This window comes from Perca flavescens, chromosome 16 (genome assembly GCF_004354835.1).
Source record: "Perca flavescens isolate YP-PL-M2 chromosome 16, PFLA_1.0, whole genome shotgun sequence".
Lineage (NCBI taxonomy): Eukaryota > Metazoa > Chordata > Actinopteri > Perciformes > Percidae > Perca > Perca flavescens.
Window position 1 is genome coordinate 5,277,454 of NC_041346.1, and position 23,363 is coordinate 5,300,816.

A 23,363-nucleotide genomic window follows, 5' to 3' on the forward strand; every position below is an offset into this window, starting at 1 on the left:
CATTATATTTGGTCAAAATAACTGTTATATTAAGCATGTAGGCTAAAACAAAGTCAAATTAAAAATACTCAACCCAAACTGGAACCCCTGTCTTGGTTCTGTTTAACTAGACGTAATTGGTCAAAATAAATAAGCTTGTAAAACAAAGTAAGCTTTTGATCTAAAAAACAAAATCAAAAAAAGATCAACCCAAACCGGAAACCCTGTCTTGGTTTTGTTTAACTTGACGTCGGTCTGACTTTACCATGGACATTACCAGGCGAGCTGCAGACTGTCGGTCTGATCTGTCGGGAGGCATATGGCGTTTTTAGTGAGTTAATGCTATCTCAACACGGTTTATAGTTTTATTGTCATCATATAGGCTATTTATTACCATTCTACTACTATTATTATTATTATCATTATTATTATTATTATTATTATTATTATTATTGTAGCTCGGTTTAGCGCCGGGCTACCTAAGGAGGCACCCTGGAAGAACCCAGAGAACCGCGGATATCTACGCGGCATGGATGCTTCGTAACCAGCGGCAGGTGTGAAGAGATGCCAGGGGAGCCACCTTCGGGACCTGGCCAGGTGGTGCTGGTCAAGAAGATCATTATGAAAGACGGAGATGCGGTAGGTGGATGACCCGCCATGTTATTAATAGCCTATTCTATAATTTGTTTGAACCTGTAGGCCTACTACTGTTTGTCTTGCATTAATACAGAATATTTCATATTGTTTTAAAGTTCTGTATGCTGCTATTATTTCTGTAGCCTATATTTATGCCTGCACCTCAGATATCCATAAGTATACAGTTAGTAGCTTCAATTTTTGTAAAAATAAAATAATAATGAAAAAACGGCCAGTATGACATAACAGGATGTTAAAACGTATTACTTGCCCATTTATAAGGTTCGGTGGTAGGGTATTGCACCTAAAAAATAACTATAAATGGGATCACTTGACATAGATAGGCCTAAAGCTACTCAAAACAGATACAATGTTCTCTTTTAACGATTGCTAGCGTGAGTAAACCACTGTAATAGAACAGATCAAATGTTACAGATGTTAAAAGGAATGAATGACTACAGCGAAAATCAACCCGAACAGAGCAGCTCTGTTCCAAAATGGCTGTTACTGGGATGGAGATACGTGTGTGTTGGTTGTAATGGTAGAGCGGGTTTAATGTGGCCCACAGACAGCTCAGATTAGTGTGAGGATGATGCGGTCAGGATGGATCCATTATCTATTACATAACAGCTCTCTGCCTGAAACACAACGAGGGCAGCAACAACATCCACGTCTCAGTCAGCGTCCATTTTATCATCCTTCTTGAGAAACATTATTATAGACATCATTTTAAGACCACCTCTAAACAACGACGTAGTTTGTCGTTCACTTTAGTAGATTAAACATACAATTTCAGTTAAACATGAAACGTCCTATTGAAATGACCTTAATCTCAAATATGGCAAATTGTGTTGTTACAACATAAACTAAAATATTCTCTGTTTTTTCTCCACGAGTATTTGCTGCTCTTTTTTGCTGTTAATCATTTTGATTATAGGCTAATATATTTTGATTTTGTAGAACCTTTGAAGACCCCACCTTGGGATCTTGGAAATTTTAATGGGCTTATTTATTTATTTTATTTTTAATTTTTTTTTTACAATTCTTAGACATTTTATTAAATTAAAAAAATAATAGTTCAGTTGAATTTTGTTTTTACAGATTAATCAATAATTTACTAATTGCTAGTTTCAGTGCTACAAACACCATGAATACAATCAAGGTAGATGAAAAATTAGATAATACAAACAAACAAAGGCCTACTAATACTAGTCCCAGTTTGAATTTAGTTTAGTGTATTACACCTAAAAACTATTTCCAGGGAAACGTCGCAGTCAAACTTCACATTTTACAGTCACTCAGACATAAATCTATGTAATTAATCAAGGCTGTTATTTTTGCCCAAAACTGCAGATTTAAAGGAGAACTCCGGGCAATTTTTACGTTAATCTTGATCGCTATACCTATGGGAGTACTGTCTTTAGAAAAATAAAAACGAACCGGATTGGTGTTAGCAACACGGAACTGCTACAGCTAATGCCCAGAGCTCCCACTTAGCTAAAACGGCAGTTATGGGGGCATAAGATAAAGAGTGTCTTTGTGCCTCTTAACAGACACAAAATGCAATTAAAATGTCTGTGCAAGATGAACAGGGCCCTTACATGACAACAAGATGTGTTTAGCAACTTAGCCATTGTTGAAATTCACCTACCCTCTTAGCTGCTAGCTGCCATCTGGGATGAGTGAGTGTGAAAACGCTTTTATTTGCTGCTTCATCAAGTAATAGGATCTGAGTGTCTGTGGCGACTTGCCCACCCTGAATTCAAATACGCAGTTAGTGATGTTTTTACGCTAGTCAGCATTGGTTAGTCTCTCCCCGTCTCTCCCCGTCTGCCCAGGTGGAGCTTGTCAGTGCCGGTTATGCTGCGTGCCATTGTACTGGGAAATTGGGAACTTCTGACAAGGAAAGATGCAAAGAAATGGTACGTTAATCAGGGCTGGCGCATACATTTCATTACTGCTGACTCGCGCCCATTTCTGCCTAGACTTTTATACGCGAAAAATCACGATTTATTGTAAAGCTACTTTTTCAAACTCCTAGGCCGTGCAACCGATCTGCACAAAACTTGGTACGTAGCATCTCCAGACCAACCTGAGGAAAATTTTGCAAAAAAATGGTATGACCCACGTCTTCCTTCAATCAAGCTGAATGTGATGAAATAGGACCAGTCCATGGACAAGTTTTTTTGCAATATTGTACAAAACCAACTTTGCCATGCATCCAATCTGCACGAAACTTGGCACAAACCATCTGCAGATGTCCCTGACCAAAGCTTATCAAAAGAATGTTGCTACTTTCAACTATGCGCAATTTACAAACAAACTAAATTACGATGCTCTGTATCAAATTTGGCGAAGATCGACCATTAGAGGGTGCTATAATCAACATAGACGCGTTTGATAGTGATGGTCAAATGAAGCTTCGTGAATTTATTTTCTGAGCTCACTAGATGGCGCTCGCTGTTCAACAAAGGGTTGAAAACACACTGAAATGCCATTCCTTTAACCTTTTTCTTTGAACAGAGAGCGCCATCTAGTGAGCTCAGAAAATAAAGACAGTGGTTCGCGAAGCTTCATTTGACCATCACTAGCGTTTGGCCAATAACTCAATGCATGTAAATGGGAAATTTGCAATGACAATGTACTACAGACCTTGCAGCCCCCACCTTGTGATATTTCCTGACGTGTGCCTCTCCCCCGCCTTGGGTTTAGCTTTCGCATGCTCCGCGGGTCGTCGGGAGGGGGGGGCTCGCACCGGAAGGCTTGGACCCCGTCATAACTGCTTTTAGTTCTAGTTTGCTTTGTTTTTTTATCGTATGAATTATTTCTTTTGTTTGTAATGCAGACTGTCGGAGTACAAAAAAATTAAGGTGTTTTAGAGGCCGTTTTTTCATGTGTCCCACTGAATCCGTGTTATGAATACAAAAAGTATGAACTGTAATGTCTATTTTGAAATACATTTTCTATTGATCAATAAATTGTTATTGATGTTTAATATACAGTAATGGTGTAACGGACCACCCCTGCATTTCAGCACGCATGTGAACCGTGTATTACTTTCAATATAACCATCAAAGTGTGAAATACAGTTTTACTGCCGTTACATGAAAGGAGAGCAGCAGAGACATGGAGCAAGACGACGTCTCTGCAGCTTATTCAGTTAACAGGGATAGCAAAGCTGATAAAGCAGTCACAACTGTGTACACTTTTCAAAACCCCACGCAGACAACGCTTGCTGCAGTTGCATGTTCACTTCACCATAATATAATAACGAGACACGCTAACGTTATCTAATGTGCTCCAGTAACAATGACAACAAATTTAAACTATTTGCACATCTGCCCCTAAATAGATTTAACAGTTCACGCACGTCCATTTTTAGTCGCAAATGCGAGTGAAACACTCGCACTGTCGAGCCCTGCATAATTTCCGCTTAAAAAAAAAAGCAAAACATTCTGGTAGCTCACCTGGTTGAGAGTCCGCTTTATAAACTGATACCAACTCTGCAGGATGAAAAAACGGATATTAGTTTTTTCATAGTACATTGGGAAGATGGCCTCAAGTAATTACTTGTTAAGTGAATATCTCAGGCAGCAGGCAAGGAGGCAGGAGGAGAGGAGGAACCATCATGGCAGGACAAACCCCTGCATGGCATGTATCACCAACAGATAGAAGTGGCTGATATCAAAAAATCATACCAGTGGCTGGAAAAGGCTGGTCTGAAAGATAGCACCACAGAAGCAGTAATCCTGGCCGCACAAGATCAGGCACTTAGCACAAGATCAGTAGAGGCCAGGGAAATACCTTACCAGACAGGACCACATTGGCAGGTTGTGTAAAGATGCCCTTGAGTCAGTCCATAACATAACAGTGGGGTGTGAAATGCAGGCAAGTATGGCTACATTAAGCGCCATAACCAAGTGGCTGGCATAGTGTACAGGAACATCTGTGCTGAGTATGGGCAGGAAGTCCCAAGGTCAAACTGAGAGGCACCTCCAAAGTTGGCTGAGAATAACAGAGTTAAGATCATATGGGACTTCAAGATCCAGACTGATATTACTATGGTGATGACTAACCCACCAGACATCACGGTGGTTGACAAACAGCAGAAGAAGGCAGTTGTGATAAATGTAACAATCCCAAGTGACCGCAACATCAAGAAGAAGGAACATAGAAAGCAATGCAAATGCCAAGGGCTTAGAGTGGAGCTAGAAAAGATGTAGAAAGTGAAGGCAATGGTGGTTCCAATGGTAATTGGAGCACCGGGGGCTGTAACCCCCAAACTAGGTTTCTGAGTAACAACATCTGAGATCTTTGTCAAGAAGAGCGCAGTCCCAGGAACAGCTAAGATTCTGTGCAGAACCGTCAGGCGCCCAGGCCTCTGGTAGAGGACCCGAGCTTGGAGGACGAAAAAGACTCCCCAGTATTGGGCAAGTGGGGAATTTTTAATTCAGGTCTCAACAGTAATGGTTGCCCGGTTGCCCTTGGCAACCATATTGAGTCAATTGGCAACCGTTTTGTGGTCTCTGGTTGCCCCCTTTGGCAACCACCTGTTCAATATTTGTATATAAAAACAAAATCAAAACTTACATAACTGGATAATTTATTTCAAAAGAAGTCAATATTTTATTTTATTTATTTTCCATTTCAAAATGTCAAGAATAAAGTCAACATAACGAGAATAAAGTTGAAAATACCATTTCGAGAATAAAGTCGACACGTCAAGAAAAAAAACTTGATATTTCAAGAATCAAGTCAGACTTTTGAGAATAGCCTAAACCAATCTACAAGCTTTACCTATATAGTCTTCTACAAAATGCATTTTGAAGGCCTATATGAACTCGCGAAATTATACTTCAGAATCGGTTTTAATAACAAGGAAATTATTTCTCTTTTAGCGCATAAATACAGTATGGTGATAAATCTGTTCAGAAGGAGAGACCACACAAATTGGAAGAGGTGGCCGTATTCTTGCAAACTGAAATAACTTGTAAGGGTATGCTATCGATGGTTACACCTATGCGCAATACAGAGAAGATATGTTGTATCACAAGACACAATAAGAAAATTTATCAAATTGTTTTGATCCTCAGGCCAGCGCGGCACTCCAAGGATGCAACCCTTATGATGTTGCCTAAATGGCAGCTGGACAGTCGCTCTAATGTGATTAAGTGATAAAGGAGTTGAATTTATTTTCGTAATTTCAACGTTAATATCGACATTTCGACATTATTTTCGAAATTGTAGTTCAACTTTATTCTTGTCATGTTGACTTTATTCTTGACATTTCAACTTTATTCTCGAAATGCAAAATAAATAAAAAATCATCCTCCTTAATTTTTTTCCCCTTGATGTGGCCCTAATGCTCCGTTGTAGAAAAACACTGACAGGACAAAATGTTGCGTTTACTGGTAAACTGTTAAACCTCGTGGTGCATTCAAAGTTATTGTAAAATATCTTTTTTTCATCTGTTTTTTTTCTGTTTCTTTTAACAGCAATTTCCTGGTGAAAGAAATAATTGCCAAGCCGGCAACCACTTTAAAAAGTTAGCGTTGAGCCCTTTAATATATTTGATAATTAGGAATATTTTTGCAGACTTAGACTTAGCCAATATCTCTATCCAGATCCACAGTAGACGTACAACTTCTAACCATGATGATAAACTGATCTTCAGGTGTAGTGCCCTTTAAACGTCACATACAATTGCATTTAAATGTAATTGTGATTCTAAAATGTGTGTGTGTGTGTGTGTGTGTGTGTGTGTGTGTGTGTGTGTGTGTGTGTGTGTGTGTGTGTGTGTGTGTGTGTGTGTGTGTGTGTGTGTCTGTGTCTGTGTCTGTCTGTGTGTGTGTCTGTGTGTCTGTGTCTGTGTCTGTGCGTGTGTATTTCCGCTCCAACAGGGTATCGGCAGGCCCAATGTGTATCATGCGGTGGTGGTGATCTTCCTGGAGTTTTTCGCCTGGGGATTACTTACAACGCCCATGCTCACTGTGAGTAACACTTGGGGTGGGGGGAACATCTGGCTGTTCACACAGAGCAATATTGGCAAGGGATCAACTCTAAGGTTTAAGGTAGTTAAGACGGGCCCCAACCCTAACTATAAACTTTATCAAAGAGGATAATTCTAAGCCTACTCTGCCTACTCTTAAATGTTGAGAGGGTTCCATTCTACTTGTGGAGACTCCAGGAACCACAAGTAACTCTGTATTCTTGAAGGCAATTCTGGAAGGCACGTTGAGCTCTTTAAAACATGATGGTGCCTGAATATTAAGAGCTTTGTAGGTCAGGAGTATTTTAAATTCAATTCTGGACCAACCTGATGATAAGGAATTGCAACAAATGCATGACCTAGTTTTTCTGCATCTTTTTGAGACAAGATGTGCCTGAAAGTTTACACTAAATTTTTGGTCCGATTTTAGTTTTGATGATTAAATATTTCATGATTTAACCATTACTTTTTTATATTGTATTTTTTCCCATTAAATTATATAGTATGCACAGTCCCTTTTATTATAGTAACTGTTTCATACAGGTATTACATACTGTCTCTGGCAGTCATCCAGAATTCATGGAGCCATAGTTACATAGGTAACTTTAGCCTGGAGTTAAGTTCAAGTGAAACATGAGTTCTTACATTGTTATTGTAAACACCTGCTGATTAAAACTGATATGGATGACTGAAACACATCCAGTGTAGACAGGAGCTAACACAGTGGCTGGGGTAACATGCTAACAGGGTTAGGAGGGTCACTGCACTGATAATGGGGAAACCACAGGGGATGGTAGGTTCAGGATTAAAATGCATTTTTGAATAATTGAAAGGGGATGTGTTTAAACTAATACATTCCGTGTTAATCAAAGACTGATATTTAAAAGGTGTACAACAATAACAGAAGTAGTCATTGGCAAAGTAAATTATAGGCCTCAGGCAACTTCAACAATGCTTATTAAATAACTAAAAAGAAAAAACACAAGTAAAAGCAAAGCAAATCTGAATCTGAGACAAAAGGTAGTGCAGGTTATGATAGACTTCAAGGCAGCGCTGCGACCGTTGACTTCAAGGCACCTAACCCTAACCTTTATCTGGGGTGTCGGTCAGAACACACAAGACAGAAGACAGTTTTAGTGAGTCTTCACTTAATACAGCACAGCAATACAGTAGACCTAATTATGATATGCATTAAAAGGTAGCCTATGTGTGTGGCCTGAAGCATAAATAGAAACAAAATATACCAGTTACGTTAGCCACAACTACCAACAAATTAACTAGGCCTTTCTGAGGATGTAAACACAATCAATCACATTAAAAATGATAATAAAGCAAATTACTAACAGTAGCCATGTTAACACTCATATTGGAATTAACACTACTGACATCAAAGAACGGCTGACAGTGGCGTGACGTTACAATAGGCAGTAACACTACATTCTATTGACAGTGTAATTAACTACTCCACAATGTATTAATAAACAGAACAGAATTACAGAACACCCAATCAGGTATCCAGATACAGTTCAGAAGTGACTAATAACAAATGACAGTATCAAACACAAACAAACTTCGCCGTCACTGCTAGCCAAATTATACGTGCAGTAAACTCGATAAACTAAGAGTTTATCAACTCTCGCTCCTAGCGGTGGGCGGATCGATCCAAATATCTATAATATCGATACCAATGTTGGTATCGATTAGGGCTGCCACCTCTTAGTCGATTAGTCGACTAATCGGTCGTTTTGGTCTTAGTCAACTAAGATTTATTTATTCGATTAGTCATTTTTTATGCTTATTCATGCTTAATTACTTATTTCCAAGAAACTTCTGAGCACATTTATGGTAAACACAAGATTTAAAGTGGTGCTTTTGCAGGATTAATTGTGGAGAAACTCAGTTTTACAGATGATTAATTAACTACATTTATATTGTGCTTTTCTAGTCTTAACCACCTTCAAAGCGCACAGCTCTGTCAATTAAATCAACTAATCGATTAGTTGACAAAATCGTATAAGTGTTAGTCGACTAAGAATATCTTGAGTCGAGGACAGCCTTAGTATCGATATTGATCAATACCAGTGTAATGAGATTCATACTTTAGTTTCAGTTTCTCTCCGGTATGCACTGCTGCGGTTTCATCAAAGAGGCGACCTGGCTGTCTTAGTCTGTGCGCTCCTGTCATAGCGCAGAGCAGGCTCCTCCTCACTTCTCTTGTGATTTGATGTTGTATCGTCACGTGACTCAGCGGCGCCAGGCAAACAGGCAAGCAAGCAAGCAGCCAGGCCCGGTGGCGGCCAACACACACACACAAGCAGGACAGGGACAGCAGAAGAATGGCAGAGGGGAAGAGGAGTCCAGTTTGGTATCGTATCGGTATCGGCGACACTGGCCCTGTAATTACTTGGTATCGGATCGATACCAAATATTACAATCTACTACTCGCTCCATGATATATCCGTGTGGTGCACAAGTACGAGTGTACGCGGGTAAAAATGGACATTTACCTCCTTAAGTACTGAAAATTTACTGGAAAGTTTCTACTGGAAAGAATCTTGCTTCTTCATGGATGCAAGTTACAAAAAACATTTTGTCGCATGATATACAAAGTTTGGATCTTGTGGATCAAGACATATAGGTTTCTTTTTACCTTTTTACCAGGTTTTATAAATATTGGTCTTGTGGCTCTCTTTGTAGGTTTTACATGAAACATTTCCCCAGCACACATTCCTGATGAACGGCCTAATTCAGGGCGTGAAGGTAAGAACTCCAACATTTGAACTTTTCGACTCACTGTAGACATCAATACATTTAAAAACAAAACTCCAGTGATTTAGATTTTCAGTTCCATAAACATAGGGGATGCACAAGGGCCAGTTAAACATTAATATTAACATTGGTCCCTAGCATGGTTAGGCTCCAATTCTGCCTAAACATTCATGTCTTTCAAACCCAATGACATCACAATGATATCATCAGGGTAATTTTCTCAGGCATTATTTAACGGGTTTTACAGGCGGAGAGGTACTAACCATGACTAGTAAACTCATCTACATGTTTAAACGATTATTTAATGTGGAATCTTGTTTTATATAAGACCAAACAACAGAAATATATTTCACTGTTTATTTTGTCACTGACTCCGCCTCTTCATGTAAAGGGTCTGCTGTCATTTATGTCCGCTCCTCTGATTGGTGCCTTGTCGGACGTGTGGGGCAGACGGACCTTCCTGTTGGTCACCGTCTTCTTCACCTGCGCTCCGATCCCTCTGATGAGGCTCAGCCCATGGTAGGACTCACTGTTCTCTGTTGGCACAATAATGTTATACAAAGAGATACAGGTACAGTAGAGTAGAGTAGTGAAGTCAAGGGAGTCACCTGGAGAACCATACTATAGGGTAAAGTTATGGCCATGAACTGTGACAGTTCTATCGTAATCAGAATGCAAAATCCTGAAGAAAAATTATTTTAATTTCAATAAAGCAGAAAGAAACCTAAATATGATTGCAAGTAGAGGGTTACAGCCTCCACTCCTTCACTCTTCTAGGAAAACTTTCCACCAGATGTAAGAGCCTTTTGCTGCAGGCATTGCATGAGGATGCACAATATTGGGTTCACAAGAACGAGACGAGATGAGATTTTACCCTAGCCTAGAAATCTAGACTCCCCCTAGTGGCAGCAAATTTATTTGGCAGCCAGGGGGGGTCTAGGCACTCTCCGTTGACTTTCAAGCTGCAAAAACAAAATTTTGGTCAGGGCAATCACATTGTGTATAGAGTCGGTGGGCTGGGCTTATGGCTGCTGCTGCTGGGAACAGCGGACTTCTGGAAGACTTGGAGTTAAGCTTTTCTTTGATAAAAGAACAAAGAACGGCACAGAAATCATTCTTAAAAAAGGAAGATGTGTTCGGAGTTTTGCTTGTCAGGCTAATTTTACCCACTATTTTAAAGAAAACTTTAATGATGAAATATGACTGGAAAAAAATAGTCTTTTATTTAATCTAAAGTCACAAAATGAAAAACAAGCACTGTGAAAGGTTTGGTTGGCTTTTCTCCTGTATAACTAACCTCTTCAGAGCTAATAACTGCAGCGTTTCCACCGGGAATCCAAAATGCTGCCACACAAACGATTTAAAAGTAGCGGGTAGGGTACAGTTTTTACCACATTAAAATTCGGTGCCGGTACCCAATGGTACCTTCTTTCCAGTACTTTCCCTATATAATAACAAAAAATGTACTTCAGTTGTAATTCCAAACCTATTTATCCTATTTACTGTGAACATTTTGTGATTTATTTAGAACAATTATTTAGATTTACACACCACACCTCCCTCTCTCCTACAAAACCCATCCCTACAACCTATTTAATCAAATAATTAAAAAAAATATAATAATATATATATATATATATATATATATATATATATATATATATATAATAATAATATAAAGTCTCTTTCCCGAAATTCAGCCTTGCTGCAGAATTACAGCCACTAGAGCCAGTCCCACAATGAGCTTTCCTTAGTATGTGCCATTTTTGTGTCTGTAGATATTGAGGAGGAGAGAGGGGGGGCAAGGTGCAGGGTGGGGGTGTGGCCTTGACCAAGTGCCACTTTGTTTGTTTGAAAGCCATGATGTCTCTCTCTCATGGGTGGGCCAAATTCTCTGGGCGGGCAAAGCAGAGAAAGGGGAGGTAACCTTTCTCCTTATGACCTCATGAGGAGCAAGATTCCAGATCGGCCCATCTGAGCTTTCATTTTCTCAAAGGCAGAACAGGATATCCAGGGCTCGGTTTACACCTATCACCATTTCTAGCCACTGGGGGACCATAGACAGGCTGGGCGAACGCATATTAATGTAAAAAAAAACTCACGAGACAAGTGTTCACTTCAACAAGGTTTTTATGTGTTTTAATTAGTCTATTTCATTGACATTTCATTTAAGGGATAGTTCCGTTGCCGCCGGAATTTTCGCCTGATGTCCCACATTTTCGGCCGGATGTCCCTCACCTTCTGTTTTCTTTGTGTTGGCATTCTAAACTCAGGTCGATTTATGAGGACTATTGTTAATTGCTCCTCAGATCTCTGCATGGTAAATCAAGACAGCTAGCTAGTCAAATCAGAGTTTTTTGTTGTATGACTAAGTTCCTTTTCGGAGGCTATTTTGCAGAGGCACCATTGCTGCATCCGGTGATTAGCGCCACACAAGACAATTGTGATTGGTTTAAATAAATGCCAATAAACCAGAGCATGTTTTTCTCCTATCCAGGAATGTTGTGTGGAAGGGCCAGACCTTCCACTGCAGCGCTGTGGAGATAGGTCTGGCAATGCGGGACTGTTTTAATATCGCAAGATCTCACTGGACGAGATCTTGACAATAGAGCTGTAACAATCCCAAATTTTGCTGTACAATTGTCTCAGAAATAATTGCGTTTAACAATATAATTGGCTCTTTTGGTCAAATTTAAAAATATTTGTTTATTTATTACTTTTGCAAACAAATTTAAAGTTGTGAATTAGGGCTGGGCGATATGGAGTAAACAAAATACCTTAATATCGATATTGTGGCGATATTAGGGTTGAAAATTGATGCTTTAAGAAAATATCTTCACACTTAGATTTTAGATAAATAATCATCAGTAATGTGGACATAATGTCTAAGTGCGGAAAGGCAAATAATAGAACAGATAGAACATGCTGGTAAGTTCAGAAAAGTACATAACTTTACTGTAATACAGCCTTTAAAACCAGTAAAAGACAACACTTATGTCATATCACGATATTACGATATCCAAAATCTAAGACGATATCTAGTCTCATATCACGATATCGATATAATATCGATATATTGCCCAGCCCTATTGTGAATGAATCTCAGGATACATCTTTTGGTTATACTGGTATATCACTGTCATACAGATTAGGTAATAACACAAAAACATAGCCTATGAAGTAAACAATGCCTCTTTATTATCATGAAACATTTTCTAACTGTATCCCTCCTTGTCATTTTTGTTGCTATGAACATGTATAGGGTCAAGTGCTAACAACTAACAATTATAATAATATAATAATAATACAAATACAACCAAAGTTGTAAAATTTGGCATATCTAAACAAAATCAGCAATTACCAGTCATAGACCTTAGCTGATGTTAGTAATTAATTGCGGTTAAACAAAGAAACCAAAATTATGTAAAAAAAAACTGACAATTATGTAATAATTGTTACAGGCCTACTTGTTACACGTCTAACACATAGCCTGGGACTTAAACGTCCACTGAAGCTTCTGCTCCACTGAAACACTTGGAACATCAGATCTGTGTTTGAGGAGAATGTAACAGTCCTTAAATTAATACATGAAATAAACATAAATACCATATTTCAATCACGTTTTCCACATGGGTTTCCATTGTTTGAGGTTGTGCAGTGTTCGGTTGTACAGAGATTATTATAAGCTAATGGATCAAACAAAACACCATATGATACATCTTTAGATAACTGCCTGGATCCTCCTATATGCATAAAAAAAATCAATCCACAGTTGGGGTTTCAGTCATTCACAGGACAGTTACAGTAGTACAAGTTCTATTTTGCACTGAATAAACTGAGAAAAAAAAACTGAAGCTGATTTTTTTCTCACACCTGTTTGACCTGCAGGTGGTACTTCGCCATGATCTCCATGTCTGGAGCATTCTCTGTCACCTTCTCAGTCATCTTCGCCTACGTTGCTGATGTGACGGATGAAAGAGAGAGGAGTACAGCCTACGGTCTGGTAAGGGCTTGTCAAACAACATAGCCTTAGTGCCCCACGGAATACCACTGCCTCACGCAGAAAAGCAGCCAGCATCCAGCCCGCATGATTCCCCGACCACTGTAATACTCTCACTCTACCTATATATTGGTTTTGGTTGGCGTCAGTTTCTCCGTGACTCTCTGTTATAGTACATGCATATTCTAAAGCTAGTGCTGCCATCCCCACAAAATTTGTCTTTAATGCACTACCAGTCATCAAGTATAAGTTTGCATTAATAAATATAAAATATTAATTTTAATGCATTGATTCAGTATCCCACTTGTATGTATGGAGGATATATTTATTCATAATTTAAACTGAAAGTCCAAAGAGGAAACGAAAGGAGATCAAATAAAAATATAATTATTTTACTACGCTACTAGGAATAATCTCAAACTGAAAAAGCTTAAATATAAATACTCAAAGTGAAATCTTAAATTGAAAGATGACATTGAAAATCGCAATGGAAATAAGAAAAGAGAAACATTTTCAAAATGTGAAATGGAAAAACTTTAAATTGAAATACTTAAATTACAATACAAAATATATATTTTAGCCTTTGCACTTTATAATTTTCAATTTTCAATTTTATCTTTTGAATTTTACATTTGGCAGATGTCCTTTTGACATTTTAAGATTCTCCTTTTCCATTTGGATTTAGCATTTGGCCTTTGTACCTACAAAACTAATCACATTCCATCAACCTTAACTGGAATTTGTGTTCATTGCTATAGTAAATGTTAGCATGCCAACATGCTTTACTCTTTACTAAGATAGTAACCATTAAGCATTATACCTGCTAAACATCAGCATATTAGCATTGTCATTAGGGATGCAAACAGTTTCTTTAATCAATAATCAGCCGCTTTAACAAACGATTAAACTTAACTGCACAGCCACCAACCAACAACTCAATGCCATCTTTCTGCTTCAGTGGTCATCAACACAACTGCCTTAGTGAGCCGAGCAATTCTTTTCTTCCTCAGAGGGCTGGAAGGTTTTTAGACTTTTTTTTCTTTTCATAGTCTTTTTTGATTGACAAGATTAAACAATATTCGTACCAAAGTGAACCAGTATTTAACTTTAAAATGTATACAAATGTATTCCGGGGGAGCATGCCCCAGGATGCCCCTAGAACCTATAGGAAAAACTGGTGCCTGAACTGCTCTGTGAGAGTGCCTAATGGACAAACTGGATCATGATAGACAGTTTTCATTATCCTCTGCTATAATTTTGATGTGATTTCTCTTCTTGGCTTGAACTATTTAAATGCCTTTACTGGGTTTTCCAACTTTTAAAATTTGACTTCTTTGTGTCTGTCTCCCCTTTTAACCCCTAGGTATCGGCTACTTTCGCAGCCAGCCTGGTAACAAGTCCAGCCATCGGAGCATATCTGTCAGCATGGTACGGAGACAACCTGGTGGTTCTGGTGGCAACACTGATTGCTCTGGCTGACATCTGCTTCATCCTACTGGCTGTGCCCGAGTCTCTGCCGGACAAGATGAGGCTCAACACCTGGGGGGCGCCCATATCTTGGGAGCAGGCTGACCCCTTCACTGTCAGTAACCAATAATTTACAATACACTATCTGGTTGAATAATGAACTCATAGCAGGTTGATTCTGTGTTTTTTGACACAGTATAGAGTGGAGACGTGGGTGAAGGCCTCTTAGTGTTCCTCATCACAGTAACATTATTTTAATAGTATAATGATGGTATTGATGCTATAGTAGGGCTGAACAATTAATTGCATTTGCGTTAATATCGCGATATGTTAAAACGCGATTTCCTAATCGCAAAGGCTGCAATTTGGTCTCGATTTGGTGACTCGCGAGAGCAAATCAGTCTGCACTCCGCAGAGAAAGCATCAACTTAGCACGCTAACGCTACACCGTACCTTGAGCTGATCTCTGTCATTCAAAATTCTGAGTTGAAGTTTAAATCTTTTACAGCTATTTTAATAAAATGAAGGGTTTTGTTAGGGCTCAAGTCCATACATGCAGTTAATGGATACAGGCACACAGAACTGAAGGCTCGGTTGGCAACGAGCTAGCTAGCTCTGATTAGCGGTTAGCTCCGGTTAGCGGTTAGCTCCGTTATAAAGATATGGAGTGGAGGAGCTGCCACTGAGAGGGGTATCAATCAGACTGATAAAAATGACGGTTCGGGGAGCTTTCACAGCAGCGTGGCCGCGGTGTTTCAACGGTTTTATTAGTACAGTTAATCCCACGGCAAGACCACCAGCAGCTAACGTAACGATAGCCTCTCTGAGCTAGTGCAATGTTGACGGTGTCATGCACACGGCACGCAACTTCACGAGGGACGAGGGGCTGGAGGCAGCTCCTCTCAGTGCACTGTAAAAAACTACTTGCGTGTGTGTGTATATATATATATATATATATATATATATATATATATATATATATATATATATATATATATATATACTATATTTTTACTTATTTAACTGTCTAGTGTGTAATTGTGTGTTGTTCATACTATACAATGATTTATTGTTTGTCTTTGTTGAATAATACAGAAGACAAAGAGCTTAAAAAAATAATCGAATATCGAATCGCAATCACAATATTTGGGGAAAAAATCGCAATTAGATTATTTTCAAAAATCGTTCAGCCCTATGCTATAGGATTACAATGTGAATGGAAGCCTGTTGCTGCTAGCATAATAATGTAGTGGAAATGAGTCAGATGCATTTTACAGACCCTTCAAGCAATAACTGAAGACTAACTGATCTTCTGACAGTGCCTGTGTTGTATTTCCTGTCTCTCTGTCACTCTCTCTGTCTCTCCCTCCTTCAGTCTCTGCGGAAGGTGGGTCAGGACCCAGCAGTCTTACTGATCTGCATCACTGTGTTCCTGTCTTACCTGCCGGAGGCCGGACAGTACTCCAGCTTTTTCCTCTACCTGAGACAGGTGAAACACACTGCTGCCTAATGCAGTGTTAATCAAGAATACTAGCATTACTGCGGGTACTACAGTATACTACTGTCATAGATTTTGTTGTCAACTGCTTTTTAAGAAATATTTATACCAAATTCTAGAAGGTGCAGACTTGTCCAGCTGCCTCCCTGCCAGCTCCATGAACACGTTCTGCTAAATTTGAGTTATTTTTACAATATTTGTATTTTTGGACAACATTATATCAAACGACTACAACATTTTGACAGTGCCAAAAGGGAAATAAACACTCTGGATCACTGCTATACGTTATTCAAAAAACAGATGAATAGCAGAATCACTACCTACTAGTGATGGTCAAATGAAGCTTCACAAAAAACTGTCTTTATTTTCTGAGCTCACTAGATGGCGCTCTCTGTTCAAAGAAAAAGGTTAAAGACATTTCAGTGTGTTTTCAACCCTTTGTTGAACAGCGAGCGCCATCTAGTGAGCTGCGAAGCTTCATTTGACCATCACTACTACCTACGTTCGGGAAGAGCGACCATGTGGCCATCTTGCTGAGGTCAAAGAATGTAAACAAACAACAATGCACACCCCCAGTGATGTGTGAGGTGAAGCCAATCAGAGGCCGCCCTACAGTCTGACTACACGACACAGTCTGGAGCATGTACCAGGACACCCCCAATCAACGTCACCAATGACATCAATGGATTCACTGAGTCTGTGGTAGATTTGATTTGTAAAAACAAGCAAGTGTGCTCAAAACTACAGTTAAATAATTTCACAACCAGAAAGCCTTGATTACCAAAACTATACGAAATAAGCGCAGAGCGATATTAAGCAGAGTGACCTTATTTATTTTCTAAAACAGAGATTTCAAAACAGAAAAAAAAACATTATACAATCCACTACACTGTAGGTTTGCTTTAAAGGTTAGCTTATACTAAGAGTGTGGGTGGCAGTAGCTCAGTCCGGAAGGGACTCTGTGTGCACCAAGTTCGAAGTGTGAACTGGTAGCTGGAGAGGTGCCAATTCACCTCCTGTGCACTGCCAAGCAAGACACTGAACCCCAGCTTGGGGTGCCTGTCATGGGCAGTACCCTCACTCTGACATTTATCCATTAGTGCATGTATAGGTCCTGGGCATCGTTGTGTAGTTTGGGCCTGTGTGTAATGTGTGTAATAACTACCAACAGAGTAAAATAATTTAATTTCCGCTTGAGGTATTAATAAACTATGTCTTAATCTTATACCAACTTTCTACTACAGTAATGTGCATTGTACAACTGGTATGAACTGCAGAATTATTCTTCTTCACGACTTTCAAGAAAGTTCAAGGTTTTTCTGATTTTGGACAGAGACACATGCACATACTTTGGATATTACCTGTTAAACAATGTTGTGTTTTCTTTGACATCCATAAACTGAAATGTCAGTTTGTATAACAGTAACAGTATGTTTAATCTATTTTTTTTAGATTTCTGCACATATAGTAATTTTTCTCTAATTGGGCTCTCTAGAAAGTGATATGATAATAAAAAACTATATGTCTATCTGTCCCTCCAGGTGATAAATTTCTCCTCCACAACCATCGCTGTTTTTATTGGAGTGGTGGGCATTTTGTCCATCATAGCACAGGTAACACACACACACACTGCAGATGATATTTATCCCCCTTTTACTCATAGGTGCCATTTACACTTGTCATTTCAAGTGTCAGATATCCATATTCAGTCTAGATGTAATTTAATACACCTTTGTTTACACATAGCAATATATTTGCATCTTCACTGGCCACAAGAAAAATCTGATAGTGTCTGCCTTGGGCTTCCCACCATATATGCAAACCAGGGCTTTGTTAACAGCAAAAAAAGAATAAGTTCTGAACTTTGTAGTTTAGTTAACAGTTTAGTTAACAGAATGTTTAAAAAGCCAGCTAATAACTATTATACATTTACACAAACACATGGAAGACTTGTGAACTGGTTGTTGAAGATGCGAATACAGAATGTGGCATGTGCAAACCGTTAAATGAAGTGTTAATGGACACAAATAATCACATGTGCTCATGCTAGTACAGCTTTGACTTACCTTATTTATTAGAAAAGTAAATGGTAAGGAATTAGACATGTTTCTTACATAAGTACAAGGTTTAAACAAATTAGAAAAATTCTGTCCTCTTCCTCCTCAGACTCTCTTGCTCACACTGCTGATGAGGACTCTGGGTAATAAGAACACTGTCCTGTTGGGTTTGGGCTTCCAGATCCTTCAGCTGGCCTGGTACGGCTTCGGATCAGAGCCATGGTAAGATCTGTGTGCATGTATTTTCTTTTATTGTGTAAGGCTGCATTCATTCTGTTGGTGTAAACTTGCTGTAAAATATGAAAAGCTACTGCTCTGTCTGGCGTACAGTAATGTCAGTGATTCTGTAGGGCAGCAGCAAGGAACAATTCAACCATCGCAGCTACCTACTACCTAAAATTTTATCAGTGACTTGTGCCATAGGTTACAGTTGCTGCCATCTACCTACTCTAATCTAATCTCATCATGAAGCCAAATAGAGCATGTTGTAGCGTAAATTAAAGGGAATGGTTAGCAATATGACATGATTAGTATAGCTACCTAATTTCATAAGCATTGTTTATTGGCCCAGACCAGATAATTAAACTTATAAACAGATGTTTTTGTTGGTTGACATGTTTGTTCAAAGGTGGTGAAAAGGTGTATAATTCAGGGAACTCATGTACCAGTAAAATTAGCTCCTTCCTCTGTATTTTGTGGTTGTTTGGGTTTTTTACTTGACAAGAGACAACAATGAATCGACCATTCACTAAGCCCAGTGAGAGGCTCATGTTTGTGACAGCTGAATAAGCTGAATTTTACTGATGGTTCAAAAAGGTTTATTATCCCTTTACAGTTTGAAAACATTGCTTGAACACAGGACTCTGATGAAGATGTAACTATACATCGAAACGTTAGTCACTGTTATGCACCTTAAGAAATAAAATCATCAAGTAGAAGACATCTGTGTTGCACCGGCAATTTTTTGCTATATTGCTTGAACACACTTTGAATATCTTGAACCACCGTAAGAGCTGAGAAAATAAAGAAAAATAAAATACATTTACTCAACATACATCATGAACTGTCTCATTTTAACCCCTTTTCCCTTAATTTATTGACAATCTCCTCTTGAGTGTTTTTATGCTGTATGTATTTAACTTCCCGTATTTATTAACTCTATTAGACAGACATCAACATAATCAATTATAATGAAACATCAAATGAACATATAAAATGCTGATTCTTTTACACATTCCATTACATCCACTTCACTGTAGTATTTCTCAATTAACACCGTTTCATGTGACGTTACACTACAGGCCAATATGGCAATATGCTTTGCTTGCAAACTTGTACTCTCCATCTCGGAAAAACCATCAAACGGCTAACTAGAAAGTTTCTCAAGATACAAACAATATTAAATGTAACTCTAACATAAATTGTGCCCCTAAGCCAGGTGCTAAACAATATGAATATACGCCTTGCTTTGTTCTCGACAAGACAGGTTGGGCCTTTCCCATTTCCTAAATTTCGACTCCTCGATACTCCGGCTTGTGACCCGGAAATCATTCTCAGTGTGCCATGTTGAGGGACGTCCCAATTCATAAAATACACATCTAGGAGTGAGGATCGCGCATCGAGCATCAAGGAGGCTCCTCCGAGGATTTAAAATCGATACACTGATGTATCCTCGCAGATGACTTTTCACCCGCAGCATGTAAACATATAGGCGTGCCAGAGCAAGAGGAGGAGAGAGAGTGAGAGAGAGAAAAGGGGAGAGAGAGAGCGATAATATCCGCGGCTCCGTGGTTAATGTTACGATTTGGGCCATCAGATCTTACAAATTATTATTCTGATTAATAGTGGGTGGGTGAAATAATATACAATCAACGAGGAAAATATTATTAACGTTCTATAAAAGGTGAACATATCAGAGCTGCTGTCAGACAGACAGTTTCATTTGTAAGATCGCTCGAGAAACGAGCAATTTAACAGGATTATTTCAGAATCTAAAGGTTGTGTGGCTGGGCTTTGCATGTGTTACTGCATGTGAACGTAGTGGCGAGCTTATCTGTGTGTGTGTGAGGGGAACGCTGTTTGCGAGTCGGCTCAGGGGTGGATTGGATCAGGTGGGTGCAGGGTGTGTTTCCGCTTTCCCTCCACTACCTATAGCTCGTGGCTGTCCAAGGTGCGGTCCAAACACACACAGGGATCCCGCCTGATGCGGAGGAGAAAGCCGCTGATGCGGTGCTCCCCTTCTGGGACAGAGACAGCCGCAGTGTCGGGGCTCCGTAATCCTCTTCTGTTTCGAGTTCCTGTTCAGAGGAGGGAGAGCTGGTGCCGGCTATAGAACCATCCCCGGGGGGATCCAGGTCAGCGGACTATTGCTTCGAAGAGAGCCTCTTCCAGGATTTCAGGGTGTCGCCACCGGTGGTATACTTACCTTACCTGACTGTCCGCCCGGCTGCCAGCGTCTGCCACTTTTGTTCCTCCGAAGAAATGCTGGCGGCCAGCGGGGTGCCAGCCCAGCGAACGGGGCCGAGGCATGCCTCGCAGCTTTGGTGGAGATCTGGCGGCATGATGTAGCCAGTCCGTCAATCGGTACACAGGCGGACACCGCTGTTCTTCGAAGTCTTCAAACTGCTTGTTGCTGAAGAAAAATAGGGAGCAGATCTCTGGTCTCACAGCTGTAATATACAGTAACTGCAGGCGTAAGAGAGGCCCGTGCAGGGCACAAGGGCACGAAAGAAATATTCTCGACTGTGCATGCGTGAGGTATAAACCCAATAGCAGCAGCTCTTAGAGGGCGAAGCCTAAACGAAATTGAACCAACAATATCAGCTGCAGTGGCATTTTCACGCGCATGGAAACTTTTACAAACAGCATCTCTAATCATTAAAGTAAATTATTATAGAAAACACTTATACATTAATACAGTACATCATTTAAAAAGCAACGGAGCCTCCAGGGACAGCCGAGGGCCAGTTAAATGTCAATGCGTGTCTCTAAATCGGAGAAAATAATTCCTTCAGTGGTGGAAGGTTGGTAGATGTTAAGCTTATTTGGATAAAGAGCTGATACACGCAGATAGTGTGTTTGTGTGTATAATATATGCCTAGCCTTTCTATTTGTATAGTTCTTTTCATACAAACATTTGTAGTGTTTTACACTAAATATATAGCCATATACTTTGTATGTAGGCTATTATAAATATATAGGCGTGTGTGTGTGTGTGTGTGTGTGTGTGTGTGTGTGTGTGTGTGTGTGTGTGTGTGTGTTAAATACAACAAATAAAAATGTATCACCCTGTACATTCTCATCCACGTTGTGAATTGAATTCAAAGTAAATATATAGAAGTTGTCATGAACACTTGTGCTCCTCTGACAGAGATTGTAAAATGCAGGGTATGACAAAACAATAGACAGCTATTGTAGTGGTGCTGCTCGTCATATTTAATTGACGTCACCAGTGACGGACTGGGAACAAAAAACGGCCCTGGCATTTCCACCTATCAGCGGCCCACCGGTGGGAGGGAACACACTGAAAGAACACGCACTTTTGATAGCCCCAGTGATGGTGAACATAAACTCCCATGCTATAAACAACTGCACCAAAATATATATATATATATATATATATATATATATATAAAAATTTATAAATCATTAGAGCCAACCGCTCCATAATAATATAATATTCTGAAGTAGCCAAACTTACTGTACCTACACTCCCTCCTGCAGCATTGGTGTCCATCTCGGTTGCTTCTGGTAATCCACATTCAGACCCACAGCAGGCTTGTTGTTCTGTGTTGGTTAGTTCCATAGATTCGTTATCTATGTCTATCTCTTGCTCGTTTTGTTCTTCCTCTTCCTCATATTCCTCACTGTCCTGTCTTTCTCCCTGGTGTGCTGGCTCAGATGTGTCGCTAACATGCTAGCAGTATTAGCACTAATGCTAGCTGAAGCTGCACTTGATTTTAAAAAACAAATCAGTCAGTTTGCAGCATTTTTCACCGTCAGCCAACAGTGCTCTCTTATATTTCTCTCTCTTTTTCTCTGCCCCCACTGCCTCCCCATTGTGTCGCTTGATGCCTTGATACATTTTTTTGTCAACGGTATAGCTTCCAACTTCCAACCATAGCTTCCAACTTCCAAATTTCAACTTCTAACAACCACGCTGACGCAGACAGACACAGACGCGGTTTTACTCGATTCTGTCTTGAAATTCCCAGAGGGCATTGCTTCATTTTAACTTTTGCAAACAAATATTCAAATAAAATTTGTTTTATTTCAAACCATGCACGTTTACGTTTTTGAACATCTTATCTGATTAAGTAATTTTGCTATAAAACAATACAGACTGATGTAAAAGTTTGTGACTGTAGAGGGTAACCAAGACTGTGATATCGAGAGACTCATATGTGGTATAAATACTGATCAATACTGAGCTGTTGCCTAGACTCCTCTCTCCTCTGGGCTCTTCCTCGACTCCTCGGCTCGAATATTCTGTGGGCGGGACGCGAGAAAGGGAATTGAGGAGAGGAATCAGGAATGCACAAACTGGTTTTGCCTCTTGTTTAGTTACTTCTGGTTTTGGAATTTTCAAAATAAAAGCATTAGCATCAGAAAATAGCAAAAACACTCCTGCAGTTACGGCTTATCGTCAAAGGTGCTGCCAAAGAGAATGAAACAGAGATCTTTGAGATTACAACTTTAAACATATGCTAAATGGCTGTATAATGCTAAATTATATCATGCTAAAAGCTGCATGTCCCTGGCAAAAAGTCATCATCATTATCACCAGCTGATCATCTATATCGGAAACATAGAAACAAAGAAACAGCATCGTTCATGTATTGCAGTGTGGAGTTAGTTCGTCCTAGTATTATAATTATGGTAAAGAAAAAATGTGAGATCAGACTGTTATATTTTTTCCAACATAACTCCATTTGGCTGCTTAGCTTACGTAGTTGTTTGTATTTTCAA

The 23,363-nt window shown here is 39.4% G+C and overlaps 1 protein-coding gene and 1 long non-coding RNA gene across 4 annotated transcripts in view; one reads left to right on the forward strand and one right to left on the reverse strand.

The window, feature by feature from the left end:
* The first annotated feature begins 234 nt into the window (after positions 1-234).
* Positions 235-23,363, forward strand: part of mfsd14ba (major facilitator superfamily domain containing 14Ba) — a 28,079-nt gene continuing 4,950 nt past the window's right edge. Inside the window, exons 1-11 of one of the 3 annotated variants that reach the window (XM_028601383.1) lie at positions 235-310; positions 438-618; positions 2,454-2,537; positions 6,516-6,605; positions 9,302-9,364; positions 9,765-9,892; positions 13,262-13,376; positions 14,737-14,955; positions 16,216-16,329; positions 17,880-17,951; positions 18,505-18,617. In XM_028601383.1, coding sequence (XP_028457184.1) covers positions 544-618; positions 2,454-2,537; positions 6,516-6,605; positions 9,302-9,364; positions 9,765-9,892; positions 13,262-13,376; positions 14,737-14,955; positions 16,216-16,329; positions 17,880-17,951; positions 18,505-18,617 — 1,073 coding nt within the window. In that variant the 5' untranslated portion in view covers positions 235-310; positions 438-543. Of the gene's footprint in view, positions 619-2,453; positions 2,538-6,515; positions 6,606-9,301; positions 9,365-9,764; positions 9,893-13,261; positions 13,377-14,736; positions 14,956-16,215; positions 16,330-17,879; positions 17,952-18,504; positions 18,618-23,363 lie in introns of all 3 variants that reach the window. The other 2 variants (XM_028601382.1, XM_028601384.1) reach the window with 2 other exon arrangements.
* LOC114570817 (uncharacterized) lies at positions 19,928-22,909 on the reverse strand. Its single transcript, XR_003694590.1, has 2 exons — positions 22,101-22,909; positions 19,928-21,027 (listed from the first exon to the last, which is right to left on the reverse strand). It is a non-coding gene; the product is annotated as an uncharacterized LOC114570817 (long non-coding RNA).